General features: G+C 52.7%; 1 protein-coding gene across 1 annotated transcript in view; it reads right to left on the bottom strand.

The window, feature by feature from the left end:
- Nucleotides 1-5,034: 5,034 nt before the first annotated feature.
- The window catches only part of Stx8 (syntaxin 8), a 248,941-nt gene continuing 237,130 nt past the window's right edge, over nucleotides 5,035-16,845 (bottom strand). Inside the window, exon 8 of the mRNA XM_006973499.4 lies at nucleotides 5,035-5,210. Coding sequence (XP_006973561.2) covers nucleotides 5,143-5,210 — 68 coding nt within the window. The 3' untranslated portion in view covers nucleotides 5,035-5,142. The remainder of the gene's footprint in view (nucleotides 5,211-16,845) is intronic.

Below are 16,845 nucleotides of genomic sequence, written 5' to 3'. Positions count from 1 at the left end.
CTGTGGTGGTGGCATGTGGGGAAGTCGAAGGGTGGAGGCTTCCAGCAACTGAAGGAATATGGCGTCTTGCCCTAGAACACCCCAGAAAGACAATCTTGTGTGTGTTCTAAACAAAGAGCCCCGACTACCCAAAAAAGGCAGGAAAAGTATAGCCTTGCTTAGAAAGTCCTAGGGGCTTTGCTGGCTCTGGCTGCTGTTCTGAGCTGACAGGCTCTCACAGGGGAGTCGATTGCATCCCCAAGTCACCGCTGGGGCAGAGCCTTCCCATTCTCCGGAGCTCCAGACGGGGGGTGTGGGAAGAGGTGGTTTCTCCTGACTTGTCCTACCCTCATCAGTAGCACTGGATGGGGCAGCCTTTGACTTCCCCGGTATATCCTGCAAGCCCCTGGGGACTTTTATACTACCTCTTTCTTCTTCTCGAGATGAAACAATCCGGGAGGCTGGTGAAACTCAAGAGATCATGCCAGCCGTTTTCCCCTAGCCTATTGCTGAGGCTCGGTGTGCTGAGCAGGGTCTGAGTCTGTGGCAGCTCCACGCAGCCACCAGGAGCTGAGCTCAGTGGTTGTGGAGAGGCTTTGACTTCCGAATGGTTCTGATTTCTTGACTGAACAACACGCCAGCCCTGGGAGGATATGCTGCCATGGCCCTCGGACCTGCCCCTCCTGCACCCGGTGGTTTTGAAGACAAGACTCGCCTGCTGGCCTGGTCTAGCCCCTCAGCAATGTGGATTTTTGGGTGCCTTTGCTTTCGGGGCATGAAAGGCTTCCCCTGCTCTAGAGCAGATAGGCAGCCCGAGGATGACACTGTTGGATTAGCCTTCACTGAGCTAGCTCCGAGGAGCAAGGTTTCAAGCCAGGGCAGGCAGGGACATCTATGGTGTTCCAATCCTTCTCAGAAGTGGGTCCTTGTTGAATGCCAATGCCTGGTGGTGGGTAGTTAGGGCAGAAAGCAGTTCCTGGTGGGCTGGTCAGGCTGAGGAAGAGCAAGCCTTGTCCACAGTGTCAGGCTTCCAGGGCTGGGGCTGAGAGTTTGGGACCACTTGGCAGTTTGGTCTTTTTAAGCCAAGAGTTCAGTTCTCAAGGACTTTTTACGACATAGCCTTTTACTCTCCACAAAGCTGTCTGTGTATGAGTGTATTCTGACCCCCTCACAGCTGGGCTCTCTGCTGGCAGGAAACACTGTTGATCAGAGGCATGAGAATGGACTGAACAGCTCACTTGCCTCCTAGGGCCTTCCACCTGGCTGGGGAGACGAGGTGTTGATATCTGTCCAGTGCTAAGAAAACAGAATACAGGCAGGGTCTCTGCTAAGCACTGGCCCAAGGTGGTGGGAAAAGCGGAGGAAGATGGGAGGAAGCCCCCAAGGAAGCCGAGCAGACGTCATCAGGACCTGAGGACTGGTTCAGTACAAAGACCAGAGGCCTGCCAGGGAAAGCTCATGCATTGATGAGGCGCGCCATCCCATCTCTGCATCTCCCAGGGGCAGTGCCTTGAATGGGGATGTCCACCCAGGGTAGACACACCCTGTGGTCTCAGACTAAATAAAGACATGTAAGAACTCCGCCAAGAAAAACGGGAGAGCGGGACAGAACAGCAGCCAGTGAGAAATACCGAACGTGGATGGCTTAACTCATGGCCTTATCAACTCGGAGGCTTGGCGGGACAGCAAGGCATTCTGGAAGGAGGTCAGGGCCTTTAGTTGTTGCCACACAGCTGGGAGGAAGCTCGGGAACTCCTCGGGTACAGTAAGGAAAAGTGAATTGAGTTTTACCTTTGAAGTAGGTGGGAGGATGTCCGCTTAACTTCAGCACGGTCCACACAAAAGCTGCTAAGAGAACGACCTGAGGCAGCCGGGGCCAACAGCTCTGTGGCTGGCTGCTGGCGGTTCTGACAAGCAGAACGGACAGCTCGTGAAGCTGAGGACCAGCTGGGAATTCTGCAAAAGCCCCGTGGTAGGAAAGCCCCAAGGACCAAAACTCAAGGAGATGGTGCACAAGCCTAGCAGACTTCCTGGCAGCGGGCAGCAGACTAAAAGGGTCCAGAGATTTTTCCATGTCAGCTCTGTGAGGGTCTGGTGGGTGCTGTGTCTAGGCCCGGGGACTGCAGATCTGGTGAGGAGGTTGGTCTCGGGGCTAACGACAGCTGAGGTTCAGTATAATTATTAATAATCATAAAGTTTAAATGGAACAAAAGTACTGGTTGTGCCCAGGTATCTGGATTTCTTCATATGGTATCCAGACTTCAAATGCATATAATTAATAATCGGTTAAGTTAAACAGTTCATATGCTGTTATTTTAATAAGGTTTATTTTCATTGACAAAGCCCCCGAGGAGAGGGTGCTCTGGCTGCCTCGCCACTCTGTGTTCTGTGAGTGGTGTAAGACTTAGGCTAGAGGGCTTGCCGCGGGTCACCGGCCTGCAGGGCTGACCCGTTTAAGCTGGGAAACCAGGCCTCGCAAACCGTGCTGGCCACTGCCACTCTACAGGAGCCAATATTATCCGGGTTTTGAGGCAGCAGACTCTCTGACACACCCCCACCCAGCTGGGTATGCCTGGCTACTTCGGGTCGGATGGAGTGAGAAAGCCATCCTCGAGGGAGACTGACAGGGGATGATGAGTATCCCGGCCTGCAATGCCCATGGCTGGGACGTCAGGACCTGGCACGGTAACCTCCCAGGCAGCCTTCCCTCTACTCGCCCCTGCCCAGGGGCGCACAGAAGTGAGGCATCTTGTCTGGGGTCACACTGCTGGCAATGCTCATTCAGTCAGCAGAACAGAAGCTCCTGTGTGCGGACATGGGCCAGTGTCTTCCTGGAAAGGGGCTTTCAGTGCAAGTGAACCGGGCCTTCGTGGCTCTGGTTCAAAGGGCCCCACGAGTTGCCGGGGCTTCGTGCTGAGCAAGTCAAGAGGAGGTGAGAAAGTCAAACAGACTGGCAATGCTGCCTCTTCTCGGCCCCAAAGTGGGGGGCTCCAAGGAGACACTGTTTGTACAGATTTGGGGTTTCCCACAAGACGGGATGATGGAGCTCTGCAGATTCTTACTCTTCCATTGGATGATCCATTAGCAACCACCCTTCCCTGACAAATGTGTCCCAGGGCACACTGCATCCTAAAGCCTGGGTCTGCAGTCCCGCACGGCCCCTCTCCCCCCAGTCACGTGCCCCCGACACAAGCCCGTGTTTCTTTAGCCTCCAGTCTCCTCTTCACAGCCTGCTTCGGGCCCCCTCGGCCATTCGCCACCTCCTGGCATACCATGACCCCTGTCGTCCTGCTAAGTCTACCCCTGGGGCCTTCACATCCTCAGGGACTCAAGCGTCATTGGCCATACCAGCAGAAGACTTTACCCCTGCCTGGCTTACTCTCGGAGCTGGTGTGCGGTGGGAAGCAGGAGACAGGACCCCGAGCCGTCGGGCACCTGGGCTTAGAGTGGCTTGCAGTGTCTGAGTACTCACTGAGTGCTCACCCAGTCCTCACAGCAGCCCTGTGAGGCGGGGTGGGGCAGGGCCGGATTGTCCTTTTTCTAGATGAGGCCACTGGCCCAGAAAGGGAACGTGCCCATGGTCACAGAGCTGGTAAGTGTGTGGCAATCCTTGGGGCTGTTTGCAGCATGTTTTTTCCTCTGTTGTCTAGACTTCCTGTTCTCTGGTGGTACAACAGGGCCCAGTAAGTAGGCCAGCCAGAGCTCTGAGCTCAGGCCATGGGGTCTCGCGGTGACCATTTCACTGCCGGCCCGCAAGCTCCCAGGGACCCTTTCCTCCGCCACAGAGACCCCGGTGGTGTCCAGCCTGCCTACATTCTAGAGTGAGTCAGAGTCAAGCAGGTATCTAGACTTCTGGGCCTCCCAGAACATTTGGGATCCCTGGTCTCAGGGTCCCAGGAAAGGGCCCCACTCTAGGTGACACCGGGGTTCTCTTCCTGGTGCCTGCCTGACTCTGTCCAGAGAAGGCTTGGCATTATGTTCTCCCAAGGAGAGTCACAGGACTCCTCCACCCAGAGTCCCCTCCCACAGCCTGTCTCCTCCTCATGGAAGCCAATGCTCTGGCAGGAGTTCAATGCAATAGCCTGAGCTCTTCCTCCTCCTACCATGATAGAGCAGGGCTAGCTGCCCATCCTGCTTTCTGTACAGAGAAGAGTGAGGGCATGCTGCCTGGACCTCTGCCCCCTTCTGATTGGGGCCTGGTATATGTTGCAGTCAGTTCCACTTTTGGTTCACTCTCTGAAATACCTATGTACATGCCCTCATTCTGGACACACATGGCTGTCAGAGCCAGTGGAGAGGCTGGACAGAGGCAGCATTCTCCTGTTTCTTTACCATGCTTTCATCTGACAGCTCCCACCCCAATCTCGAAGGCTTCTTGGCTACTTAGAAAGGTGTCAAATTTGTCTTTTGTTGTTATTTTTTGGAGACAAGACTCTCCCCATGAAGCCTGGATTGGCCTCAAGCTCAGAGATCCACCCGCCTCTGATTAAAGGCGTGCACTACCACACCCAGATTTTGTTTGATTTAGGAAGGCATCAACATTGAAGGATGAGTTTCTCATCACTGCGAAATGAAAAGGGGGGCCTTTCCAGATATGAAGACAGTCCAGAACCTCTTCAGAGCACAGCCAACACCGCCAGGAGTGAGAGCTTTGTGGGAAATTAAACATGGCAGGCTGACAGAGCGGTCGTTATATACCTCATGTAAGTCAGGGGGCTCTGCCTTCTGTGTGCCTCTCGCCTCACTTCTGCCCGCTACCTGGACACCCAGACACATGATCACTCACTCACTTTCACACGGGCACATGGCTTCCCCTAGACAACCAGCCACCAAAGTGACACACTGCATATTACCATGATACCCTCAGGATGCCCGGCACACAGAGGGTGACTGGAACCCACTGGCAGCAGTGGGACAGTGACCACCTGAGGGACTTCCGGCTAGCAACAAAATCACCTCAAGAGGAGAAGGGCCACCCTGGGCCAGTGCTCTAGAAAGGAATCCAGAGCTGCTCCTCTCTGCTCCTCTCCCGAAGCGATGAACATCAAGAGCCCGGAGCGCTGGGAACTTTATTGAGAGCAGGTGTTGTGTAGGTACCAAAAGGGTGCCGGGGCTCGCATCCATCACGGGTGGGTGTCACCGCGGGTGGTCCCTTTCTTGTCATCAGTTGGTTGGCCACACTGCCACGACCACGATAGCCACGAGCAACAATAAAATCACCATTATCATCCCTGCAGAAAGAGAAGCAGAACATGCCTCTTTGAATGAGCCACACCGGAAAAAAGTGTCACACTCTAGAAGTACCTGGAGAGGGCAGTGGGCATAGCTCTGGCTTTGTAGGCCACTGGACAGGGCTCCGGGGAGGGGGTGGGGGAAGGGGGGCGCTATGAATCCACAGCCATTGGCACCTTGAGACCTGTGCCAGTGGTCCTGGCTCCGGGACAGAATCCCGGGAGGGCCAGGGCCAGGCCTCAGCATTTGGCTCCCCTGTGCACCACACCAAGCTCCTAGCTCCGGCCTTCAAATGCCTCTTAGGTGACAAGCATGGTGGCTGTAGGCGATGGCCATCTTTGTGATACAATTTGACACTGCCGAGGCACCGGTAAAGCAAAATGCCGTGGTCTGTTTTGGTGTGGCTTACCAACGGTTAGGATAGTTTATGTTTTAAGTTAGGCAGGATCTCATGTGCCCCAGGCTGATCTTGAACTCACTTTGTAGCCAAGAATAACTCTGAATGTCTGATCTTTTTGCCTCCACCTCCAAGTGTTAGCATTACAGATGTGTGTCACCATATCTGGTCTGTGTGGTGCTGGAGATGGTAATCCATGGCCTTGTACATACTGGGCAAGCAATCTACCAACTGAGCCACACCCCCAGGCCACTTGGACACTTTTAAATAGTCACCAAAAAACGTGAGAGGAGGAGCTCTGGCAGGCTGTCCGTGGCCACCGAAGCCTACATTATTGATTTATCCCCCGGTAGGAGTTTGCCAGCCCCTGTTGTGTGACTGGATTCTGGCCTCCAGTCTTCCTTCCTTTCTTCCTTGTGAACTTGGCTATGCACATTTCCAGGTGGGTTCTAGGTCATCGCTCAGCTACCATTTGGACAGGTTTGCAGTAAGAAGGTGTGTGCCTAGGCGCAAACATTATCATAGCTTGGAGACTCGGGAGATCGTTATCTTTTCATCCATTTCTGTCTTGGGAAGCACTTCCGGTTGCCTGAGCGCTCCCTGTGGGCAGGAGTCCCACAGCTTCGTTCTTTAGTCTGTGGCTGAAATTCTGCTCCTGGCTGGGGGAGAGGCTTACCCCCGGCAGTATGAGGAGAAGGAAAAGAGAGCGGGCATGAGGCCGGTGGCCAGGCTGTCAGGGCCCATACTGGGGCACGTTCTTGGGACTCCAAGGCCCGCAGTTCACTGTGGAAGAGGGGCTGGTTGTTTGGGAAATAAGTAGACAAGCCGGGGAGGGGCATGGCCACTACAGCTCGGGCAGGCTCCCAGCGGCACGCACTCTGACCCCAGAGGCCGCGATCACAGTGGGAGAGATGCTGTGGGTTTTGCATTTTCAAGCCATGGTGATGATGAAAACGGTAGAATAATCAATGGGAAGGACGGAGTACAGGAAGAGAACTGATTTTCCAGGAAAAACACCCATGGGTTTTAGTTTGTATGCACTACAGGAAGAGGCCTTGAGCCCGCCACTGGTTTACAGCACAGCAGTACAGACTAAACCTGCCCTGCTCCGAACTCAGCCAGTTCCCCACAAAGCTGATGGGGCCATCTTTCTGGAGTGTGAGTTTGATCAGGTTGCCTCTTTGCTCAGGGCTCTCCAGCCATTCCAACTGAGGTCCAGTGACTCCCACTGAGGTCTAGCCTGGAAGGCCGGGCACGGTCTGATTCCGCTGGTCCTGCAGCCCCTCAGCTCGCCTCAGGGCTCCTTCCCTTCTCCAGCATGCCACACCTCTGCGTTTCCACATGCTGAACTTTGCCTGGTGGTTCTCTCTCAGCACTGGGGTCACCTCCTGATGGTCCCCTTGGTGACCTGCAGTTACTGGTGTTTTCTATACCTCCACATCTCCAGGTAGGGCTTAGCATATCACTTTTGAGGTGCTAGCTCTCATCTGTCCCTCCCTAGAAGGGGGGTGTTACGGAAGGGACTGCTCCTTCCCCTTCACCAAAACTGCAGAGCTGACACACGGAGGCACCATTTAAATGTCATAAACGAGGAAGCACCCTGAACATCTGGAAGGGTAAGACGACACAGGGAGACACAGAAAGAGTAGTGGAGAGGGAGGAAGGAGCTGGGAAAATGTGTCAAATAGGAAACTCCAAAGTAGTCCGTCCATACCAACAACCATCACAGGGTCCCGGGGCCAGTTTCTTGGGTTCTCGAGGTCTGAAGAGGACAGACAGTTTCAGCTGAAGGGTGGGATCTATGAGAACTATGATTACTGTAGGGTTGCCTTTAAAGGTGCGGATGTGTCTATCACAGAAACTGAGTGAGATACCTTAGTAGCATCACGATGGGGAATGAACACACACATAAGGGAAGTGCGCTTCCCTTTTGACACTTTAGACAGCGGGTTGATAGCACATGATAAAGTATGCGCTTGTCCAAAGGTGAAAAGGAACTTCAACAAAGACCAATAAGACTTGTAGATTCTAGGGCCGGGCGTTGGTGGCGCACGCCTTTAATCCCAGCACTCGGGAGGCAGAGCCAGGCGGATCTCTGTGAGTTCGAGGCCAGCCTGGGCTACCAAGTGAGCTCCAGGAAAGGCGCAAAGCTACACAGAGAAACCCTGTCTCGAAAAAAAAACCAAAAAAAAAAAAAAAAAAAAAAAAAAAAGACTTGTAGATTCTAAACCCTTTCAGGCAAACACAGGCCCTTTGAGAGGTCATTTTTTCAACAGGCTTAAGTAAATACAGCACCAGGAGGATCAAGGAAGTCATTTCTAGGTGAGAAGACACAGTGAGGAGCCAAGGCCAAGTACAGCTTTGGGATCCCCTGGGCCCAGGAGACTTGACTTAGGGACCTTATCACAGCAACCTTGTCTCAAAGTGAGATCACAACTCCAGCATCTTTCTGGAGATGTCCTGGAAGTGGATCCTTTCGAAGGCACCAAAGCTCAGCCCGGCTAGTCGTCAGCAGGTTTGGGGCTCTGTAAAAGGGGTGTGTTACCTGGCTCACTGCTCCTCAATTTGTCATTCTCCTCTCTGTTCTATAGCCAAGAGGTTCTGGAAGGCTGCATGGGAATCCAGATGGGTCTGCTCTCAGCTGATGCTCTGACTCCTTCCCACGGCAGCCCACCCAGAGGTCCTGACACCCAGCAGAACACAGGGCTTACCAGGCAGAGAGGCCCAGACTCTTCCTGGCTGAAGAACTGGGATGCAATTTATTTTCTTCTTCCTCTCTTTGTGCCCTCCCCTCCACTTTTTTATGGTGGAAAATTTTGAAAACACACACACACACACACACACACACACACACACACGGTAAAAGCAGCCAGGAACACTGATTGTCATGAATCCCGGACTTTTATCAAGGACCAGTTCTTAGTCAGCCGGTTTCCATCTGCACCTTCCCCTGCCCCTGTGGTCAGCAGTGGGTCCCTGGTGCATCTCGCCTACAAATAAGAGTCACTGGAAGATGAGGTACCGTCACATAACCACAGCGAGCCTGACAGAGGCAGGCCAGAGTCCCAGCTTCCTGACATGGAAAGTGATCTAGGTTTGCAGGATGGCCCCTGGAACAACCGGAGCCATACTGACTTACATGTCAAAGACAGAAATTGGGGTGTTTTGGTTTTTCCTCCTAACAATGCCTGGGGGGGAGGGGTCTCACTGTCCATCCCCAGCTACAAACATGTTTGACATTTCGGGACAAACGATGGTGGAACTGCTGGGAGCCTGCCAACTTCTAAACAATGAGGATGCTGGGCCCAGCCCTGGCTCAGAACACCTGCGAGGCTCCTGCTCGGTCAGTTCCTCTGCATTTCACTCAGCTCCTGCCATGGCACAGCAGGCACCTGGCCAGGCGGAGGTTGGCTCCCAGGGTCCCTTCCAGGGGCAGGCACAAGGTGCCCAGGCTTATGAGAGTGTGTGTGTTGGGGGGAAAGGGCCATTTCCTTTGGTCAGTTTACCAGATGAGTACCCAGCACTTAGGATATTTACAAGTCTAGCACATGGCAATTTAAAAAGATGTACGAAAACAAACTCCCTTCCAGACTAGGAAGGGACATTAACACTGTGGCTTTGGAACCGGGGCATGTGTTCTGAAGATTGTTCATCTGGATTAATGGCCCATGCTTTTTTTCCAGTGAAACACTGGGAACCAATGAGTGATGGCCGGCGCTGCCAACACCCCTGCCATAGCCGAGTGCAGGTAATTGCTCTTCATGGTCACTGCATGGCTGAGAAGAAACGGAAAATACGGAGGCCAGCTTTTCTAGGGAATACCAGCCATTTTACCCTGTAGCTGCAGGGCAGTGTGGAAGGGAAACACACAGGGCCGGGGGAGAGGTGTGGAGTTGGGAGGCAGCAGAGAAATGTAAGTCGCCCTTGTCCAGAAGTTCTTCTTATCAAGGTTTGTCACAAGCAAAGCCATCCCGACTCCCTGATACTTGTTTTGAACCAGAGCGCACATTCTTATTGCCTGCTTTGTGTGTCCCACTGAAGAGTCGGGTCAATAGGCCAGCCCCACACAGCCAACCACCTGTGAAGACGTGACCGACGCCTGCAGTGGGTGAGGTCCCCGCACAGTTGTGCTGTCAAAGGTGACATTTGCTTAAGTATTAACCAGTTGGTTCTTGCAGTTCAAACATGGATTTTAAAAAATGTTTTATTTTATTTTTGCAGCAGACTCCTGAGCCAAGGTAAGGATTGAGTGGGACAAAAGACAGAACCTGGATATTTGTTTTCAAAAGTTCATGTAAATGTCCCTGTGAATCCCATTACTAGGTAAATAAGCCAGGAAAAAAGACGACCGTCGGGGAAAGGTGAACGTATTTGCTTTTTGGATTAATCGACAGCTGGAACATGCAGCCTACCCTGACGTGGTCTGTGCTACTAGCCTGCTCGTGGTGTGGACACCACAGTTTCCACCAATTAGCCTCACAGCTCCGTGGGCCAGAAAGGCAGACACTGATGGGCAGAACAGCACCTCCAGATCCCTGGTCTCACCTTTCTGGACAATGCTACTTTACCCCATGGGGGCACGTGCTCATCGCCTCCAGTAATGTTTCCGTTAAAATGCCAGGCAAAAGGCTCCTGAGTTTGCTTTTGTTCTTTTCTGGCATCCAAACCATCACTTCGGGCTTTTCCTTTCTGTTTCGGGTAGGGCAGGATCATTCTCCCTCTTCAGCATGTGTGCCTGTCTGTGTGCATGCAGGCACATGTGTGCATGCAGGCACATGTGTGCAGGTCAGAGGACAGCTTCGGCTGTCATTCTGCAGGAACTAGCCACTCTCTTCTCTTGACACAGGGTTTCTCACAGGCATGGGACCGATCAGATACGCTAGGCTGACTGGCCTCACGAGTGAGCCCCTGGGATTCACTGTCCTTCCCGTGTACCCCTCTCTCCCATGGTAAGATGACAGGCATGCATTCTTCTTTTGGCTCTGGGGATCCAACTGAGTTACCCCTTCAGTTCCCCGTCCATCTGCTCTATGGACACCAGGCTCTCTACCTGCTCTTTCTACCCATCACCTTCTTCCAATCTCGGCTGACTTCGGAGCTGTGGGCTCAATGCTGTTTTCCATGAAGGCTGCTCAACCCCACATATCCACCTCTCCGGGAGACCAAGAAACATCCACAAGGCCACATCTACACAAGGCCACTGCTCAGGAAGGACAGTCCTTTACCTTCAAGTTCTTATGTTATGGGTCTCCCACCCCCCACCCAGGCCACAGAATCTCTGAGAAAAGAGATTATGTACAGTCTGATGTGGCAGAGGGACACTGGTTTTACAATCAGGGACACAGGACGTCAAGTCTACCACTGAGTACTTAAGACACCTGGGGAAACGGTCTCAACTCTGAGTTTGGTTCTACCATTTGTAAAATGAGGCTGAAAAAAGCACTGTATCACAGGCACATTAGGAAAATCTGATGGTAAGGACACGGAGTTTCCGGGACACAACTGGTTCTCAGTAAATGACAGCTTTGTTGAAAACAGTGGACATTCCTGTCTACCTGCTGCCAAGAACAATGTATGGGAGATGCTCCATGTCTGTGAATGTCCCCCAAGACCGCCTGGGTCAGGGTAACAGCAGAGTAACGAGTCACTCATTCCAGAGAAGAGGGGCAGAGGCCGAGGAACACCTGGGTGGCATTTAGTAGAAACAGAGAGCAATTCTAGCGGGGCCGGGCCGCGATGATGGCGTCCAGGAAAGGTTGGAAGTTCACAGTGGAATGTCTGGCAGCACCCACCTCAGTTATTAGCTACAGGAAGGGCAGCTGTGCCGGCCGATGGCGGCTGGAGTCAAAGGCAGGCAGAGCTCAGCCGAGTAGATGCCAGGTGAAAGGAACTGTGAAAAGCTGAACCGTAAAAGCCTGGGAGGAAGTGGAGGTCAGAGCCGGGGCACAGGCTGAGGATGGAGTCACGGCAAGAGAAGGGCGCTAAAATAAACCAAAAGGGCAGCTGGGGAGCAGGGACAGGGAGGAAGCCATGGACTGGGGAGCCGGGAGTTGTGGCTATTGGGTAGAAACAGGAGTATTACTAACACCAGTGACACCGAGAATGATAACAGCCACACGAGGAGAACAGAAGTCACATGGGAGAATAATAAGTCAATGTACCCATGCCAGCACTCGGGGGGCAGAGACAGGTAGAGCTCTATAAGATCAAGGCCAGCCTGGTCTACAGAGAGAGTTCCAGGCCAGCCAGGGCTACACAGTTAAACCCTGTCTAAAAAGAAAAAAAATAGTCTAAAAAGAAAAGAGAAAATAATGTTTTACAGAGCCCAAATCCTGCTACTCCCTCCACAGGGCAACCATTTGGTGGAAGAGTGGAGACTTGTACTCCCTAAGGGAGCCCCATGAAGGTCACTCACTGGCCAGCAGCAGAGCTGGCTTTGGGTGGAAGGCCCAGATCTCTGGGTGGGCGTGTCATGGAGCTGGGCTCAGCTAGCTGGGAAGTCCCAACAGGAGAGGGCGGCCTGGACTGGTCCTTCGAGTCCTTGCAGAAGGAAGGTGGCACAGCATGGCTCCTCAAAGGACCAGCCACATGGCAAGGCAAAAATTTGGCCAGCATACTGGACCTGCCTTTGTTTTGGTCCTGACTGGTAACGGAAACACTGGGTTACACAGTGTTTGACCTTACTCCATCTCGGTGTTGTGTTGGGCTGAGTGAAGAAAACCAACGGGCCCTGCCTTCAGGTGGCATCATGGTCTGGGGACTGTGTAGAGGAAAGGCAGCCTGCAGACACCCCCCCCCCAGTCCCTGTACAGCCTCCGCAGGCAAGCTGCCCAGTCTCTGTGTATGCAGCTTCCTCGGGGTCATGAGGGCATGTACATATTTCCCGGGGTGGCACGTGGTTTTGCTGAGCTCCGGGGTCTGGCAGGCTGTGGGTGGCGACTCATGGCGACTTGACTTCCAGAAAGAAGCGCGTCAGCCTCCTGAAGGCGAGAAGCATGGTCTTTCCCCAGATGGTTCTTTAGAAAGGCCAGGCCGGTGCTACCCAGGGGCATCTGGGCTAGAGTTGTGCTGAGGGGACTTTGAGAAGACGGGGACACCCAGCCCCACCTGGAGAGAAGCCCCTCGTGCTGGCACCGACGACAGAGCAGAAAGCCCTGGAAACACGGACTAGAAGCAGAAGAGGAGGTGACAGCATCTCTAAGACATCTGGGGGCCAGAGGGAGTGATGACGCTCTCAGCAGGAAGTGGGAAGCGAGGAGGCCACCTGAAGTGGAGGAAGGGGGGGAGGAGAACCGGCCTGGAAACAGGAAATTAAAAGGAATTAAGACAGTGAAGGAGGCGGGGCAGAGAAGCTGGAGGGCAGTCTAATAACGCTGGCCTGGCCGGGCAGGCTCTCTGGATCCAGGGCCCGGCACTTGGCCCAGCGTCAGGTAGACAGAGTGGAGCAGCAGTCTAAACCCCAGGACACGGACTGGCCAGCAGCAGGTGGTCAACAGAGACTCTGTGTGAGAGCCCACCTCACTGGACAGATTAGGTCATAAGAGGAGAGACGTGGTCGAGTGGGTCCAACGCGGAACAAGAGCACCGCCAGAAGCCAGATGGGACGGCACATGCTCGTAGTGCTGGCACTGCACTGGGGAGGCTGAGGCAGGAGGATCACCAATTTGAGGTTATCTTGGGTTACACAAGAGACTTTAGTATATATTTTAAAAGTACTAAGCCTAGAGAGGATTTACCCAGGAGAGTGACATGTATCCATCTCAGAACCTAACAACAAATGCTCACTGAGTGCCTACTATGGGCCAAGATGCATAGTTGTCTCTTTATGGGTCTGCCAGCCTCACCAGGGCAACAGGAGACCAACAGACCCCCTGAGGACACCAACCCAATCCTACCCACCTCCCAAAAGAAAGCACACTTTGCAAAGACAGTGTTCCCTAGAGGGAGTCAGTAAGCAAAACATTGGCCATTATAGTCGCTTCCTGCACAGAACGTGCTGAAGTTTCTAGGCCCTATCTGTGTTCTTCGAGGGTTATTCACTTCCTGCCTCTGAAATCAGCTCAGCACTCGCCACAGTTCAATAGCAGAATCCAATTGCAAACAGATAATCCTTCGTATCGGCAATCGAAAGCAGCACATTATGAGTTGTCAGGGCAATAATTTACAGTCAATTCTCTGGCGCATCAATACTCGCTAAGAAACATCCCCTGGTCGTGCTGCGTGCTACCCCTGGGAATGCAAATCTGTCTGGCAGGAATTCAACTGTCTCAGAAAAGCCAGGCAGGAACACTGTTACAGATATCTTGTTTTGACAATTCCCTCTGGACTGCGTGTCAAAAGATTTCTGGATCGCTCCAGCCAGGCTATGGATTCACTATAACAAACGCCTTCATTTGTCCTGCTTAGACGAGGCTGGGTCACCTGGCATTAATTAGGGACACCTGGCCAAGTGACCCAAGGGCGCTCTGCTGCTGACGTCCTAACTCAGGGCAGAAGCACCACATTGTCACCCATCAGTGGTGAAAAAACGGAGCACCTGGACAGGGGGCCAAAGGTTACGAGATCTGTGGAGAGTCCCTGAGCTTCAGACCCCAGGGCGACATGGGAGAGGTGGCCTAGTGGCCTTGGCTCTTCCCTCTGACCCCGCCTCTGCACACCCAGCTAACAGGATGGTGTCCAGAAGAGGCCATCACGTACCTTTGCCAGGAATTCTGTACTCTGAATGGAGCAGAGCTAAGGCTCAGGGTAGAGTCCTGGCTGCATTCAAATAGCAATGGACAGAGACTTCTTAGCCCTGAAGGTCCCAGCACATGCCTTGGTTATGATCTTCCCTTAAACCTGGTTGGCCAAATCATCCATCCCTTCTGCAAGTAACCCTAATTCATTCAAATAAATGTCACGTTTTTTCTTGTTTTGTTTTGAACCTAAATGAATAGAAGCCAGGTCCTCCTGATTGCAACCAAGCTCCTTCAGCAGACGGACTAACAACAGGAATAAAATTCTTTGGAAAAACCTAAGCGCCGCATGTGAGTGCTTCTTGTTACCAGTTTAGTCTCGAAGGGACAACTGGGAAGTGTTGCTCCTTGGAGCACGTGGCCTTAGGCTGTATCTCCTGCCTCTGAACGAGTCCAGTTCCGAATAGAGATCACAAGTACAGGGGCAGCTTCCCTTTTCATTCAGCCGCACACCCTATGATGTAAGTGGTCTCTAATCGACGCCATGGATGCTGTTTGGAAAAGCCAAGATGTACAAGAGACAGGTTCTGAGGCAACAGGTACTCGGGGTAAGCATCAGGACGCGACAGCGCAGCTTCTGTAACCAAGGCCAACCAGACACTGCTGGATGGGCAGAGCCATGGCGTGGATCCCTCCTTTTCCAGGGCATCCACCTATGGGGACCCCCAAGTGTCTGGTGCAGGTAGATCCCAAGCAACTGCACGAGGTCCTTGTGATCACTGTGCTTTTAGGAAAGGCCACATCCATTAACTTCATTAGTGCTGGGAGCTTTATGTGCACTCTATATATGCCATATATGCTATAAACTGAGCTGCACAATCAACAAAGAAAGGATGATGATTCTCCTGACGTGGCAAGGTAGGCAAAAAACACACTGCTGGTCTCTGAACGTCTGCATCTTGCGTCTGCGCAATGGATAGCGCAGACCAGCAAGTGCTGCCTCAGGACTGGATGGTGGGGAAAGGGAGGAGATAAAGACAATCGATTACTCCATGTACCAGAAGCTGCTGAGAGCCAGGAAAAAAAAAGAAGTTCCTTTCTTCCTGGTGTTCGCTCAGAGCCATGTCTCCTTTCTTCAGGTCTGAGAGGCATACAGGGAGGAAATGCTAATACTTTTTAGATACTGACTACCCAGCAATGAGGCGCGGGAGCATGCTGCAGGTAAGTCAGCGTGCCCTTCCACGTGGCATCGGGAACTTTCCAACCTTAAATGCTAACAGCATGGAAGCTTAGAAAGAACACATTACGAGAGGTTCTTGGAATGAAGGGTGATGTAATGACAAGTGGAAGCAGACAGGGAACTTATTCTAGAATGCGGCAAAGGGAGTGCTGGGGAGGAAGGCCTCCTCAGTGGGTCCCCCCACTTTCCAGGACGGGAGGAGTCAGGCAGGGCGCGCTGGTTCCCCGCTCGCTCGGTCTGTGGGGGACATGGGATCTCGTATGAATCGGGAAGTAGTGTAATGTTCCTTGTGTAGCTGCTATTCATCAAGCGACCCACTCTGACTGTTGCATACCTAAATGAAAACTACCCTTCTTTAGTGGACGGCTGCTTTTACTATGGGCCGTTTCACTTCATCACATCACTGGCGGGGAGCTGCCGAGTGCTGGCCACCAGCTGGTCTCTCAAGTTGAGAGGAGGCCAGGTTGAGGTTGCAGAGGTAAGATGAAATAATAGATGCAAGATGTCACCTTGTGTTTGGGAGATCTGGGGTGAATGCACTTCCAGTATTGTTGGGGTTGCTGGCACCATTTCTAGAGCTTCGGGTGAGAGACACTCTGTCATCCTGCAGGCCACATCCACCCCGCCCAGTGGCCTCAGTGCTCCTTTGGCCTCCAAGGTGACATGAATCACACAGGAAACCAAGGGCCACAGTGGCAAGGACATAAGACAGACAACTGTGGAGGGGTATGGGAGAAAGAAAAGTAAAGGCTGGCAAGAGAACAGCCGGACAGTTTTCACATTAAAAGCCAAGTCTTTTCTCGGGTAACTAGAATGTAAGTCGTAATTATTTGTTGTGGCTATGAAGCTTGTTCCTATCATAGAAGGAGAAAAATTCAAAAGGTCACCATAGCTTTTAACTGGTCATCATGAGGTAGTCTGAGCTTTCTCATCCACTGTCTTCATCATGAGGTAGTCTGAGCTCTCTCACCCTTTATATTTATGCATGGGACACTTCTCACGTGTACAGCAAAACGGGAGGCTCGTGACAGATGCACATGTCCATGAACACCAGGTCTCCCTCTCTGCACCAAGGCAGCAGGGGGGAGGCCCCCTGGCCAGCACTGGTCAGCCAGCTTCCTGTCCGTGGGCCTGACCACTCCTGGCCAAACCAGAGCTGGCTGCCAAACTTTCTCTCTCACTCTTCCTCGGCTCTCCCATGAAAACAGATTCTAAAATGTGTGTTCACAAACCCCCCCAACACCCTGCATGTATAGAAATGACTAAATAAAAAGCCTGTAGATACAGTGGAATTCACATTTGGTCTATGGGAGGTATGGCGG

The sequence above is a fragment of the Peromyscus maniculatus genome, chromosome 8 (assembly GCF_049852395.1).
Source record: "Peromyscus maniculatus bairdii isolate BWxNUB_F1_BW_parent chromosome 8, HU_Pman_BW_mat_3.1, whole genome shotgun sequence".
In the NCBI taxonomy this organism is placed as follows: Eukaryota; Metazoa; Chordata; class Mammalia; order Rodentia; family Cricetidae; genus Peromyscus; species Peromyscus maniculatus.
The sequence above is the reverse complement of the archived record's forward strand: the minus strand, read 5'-3'. Positions and strand labels throughout refer to the sequence as shown.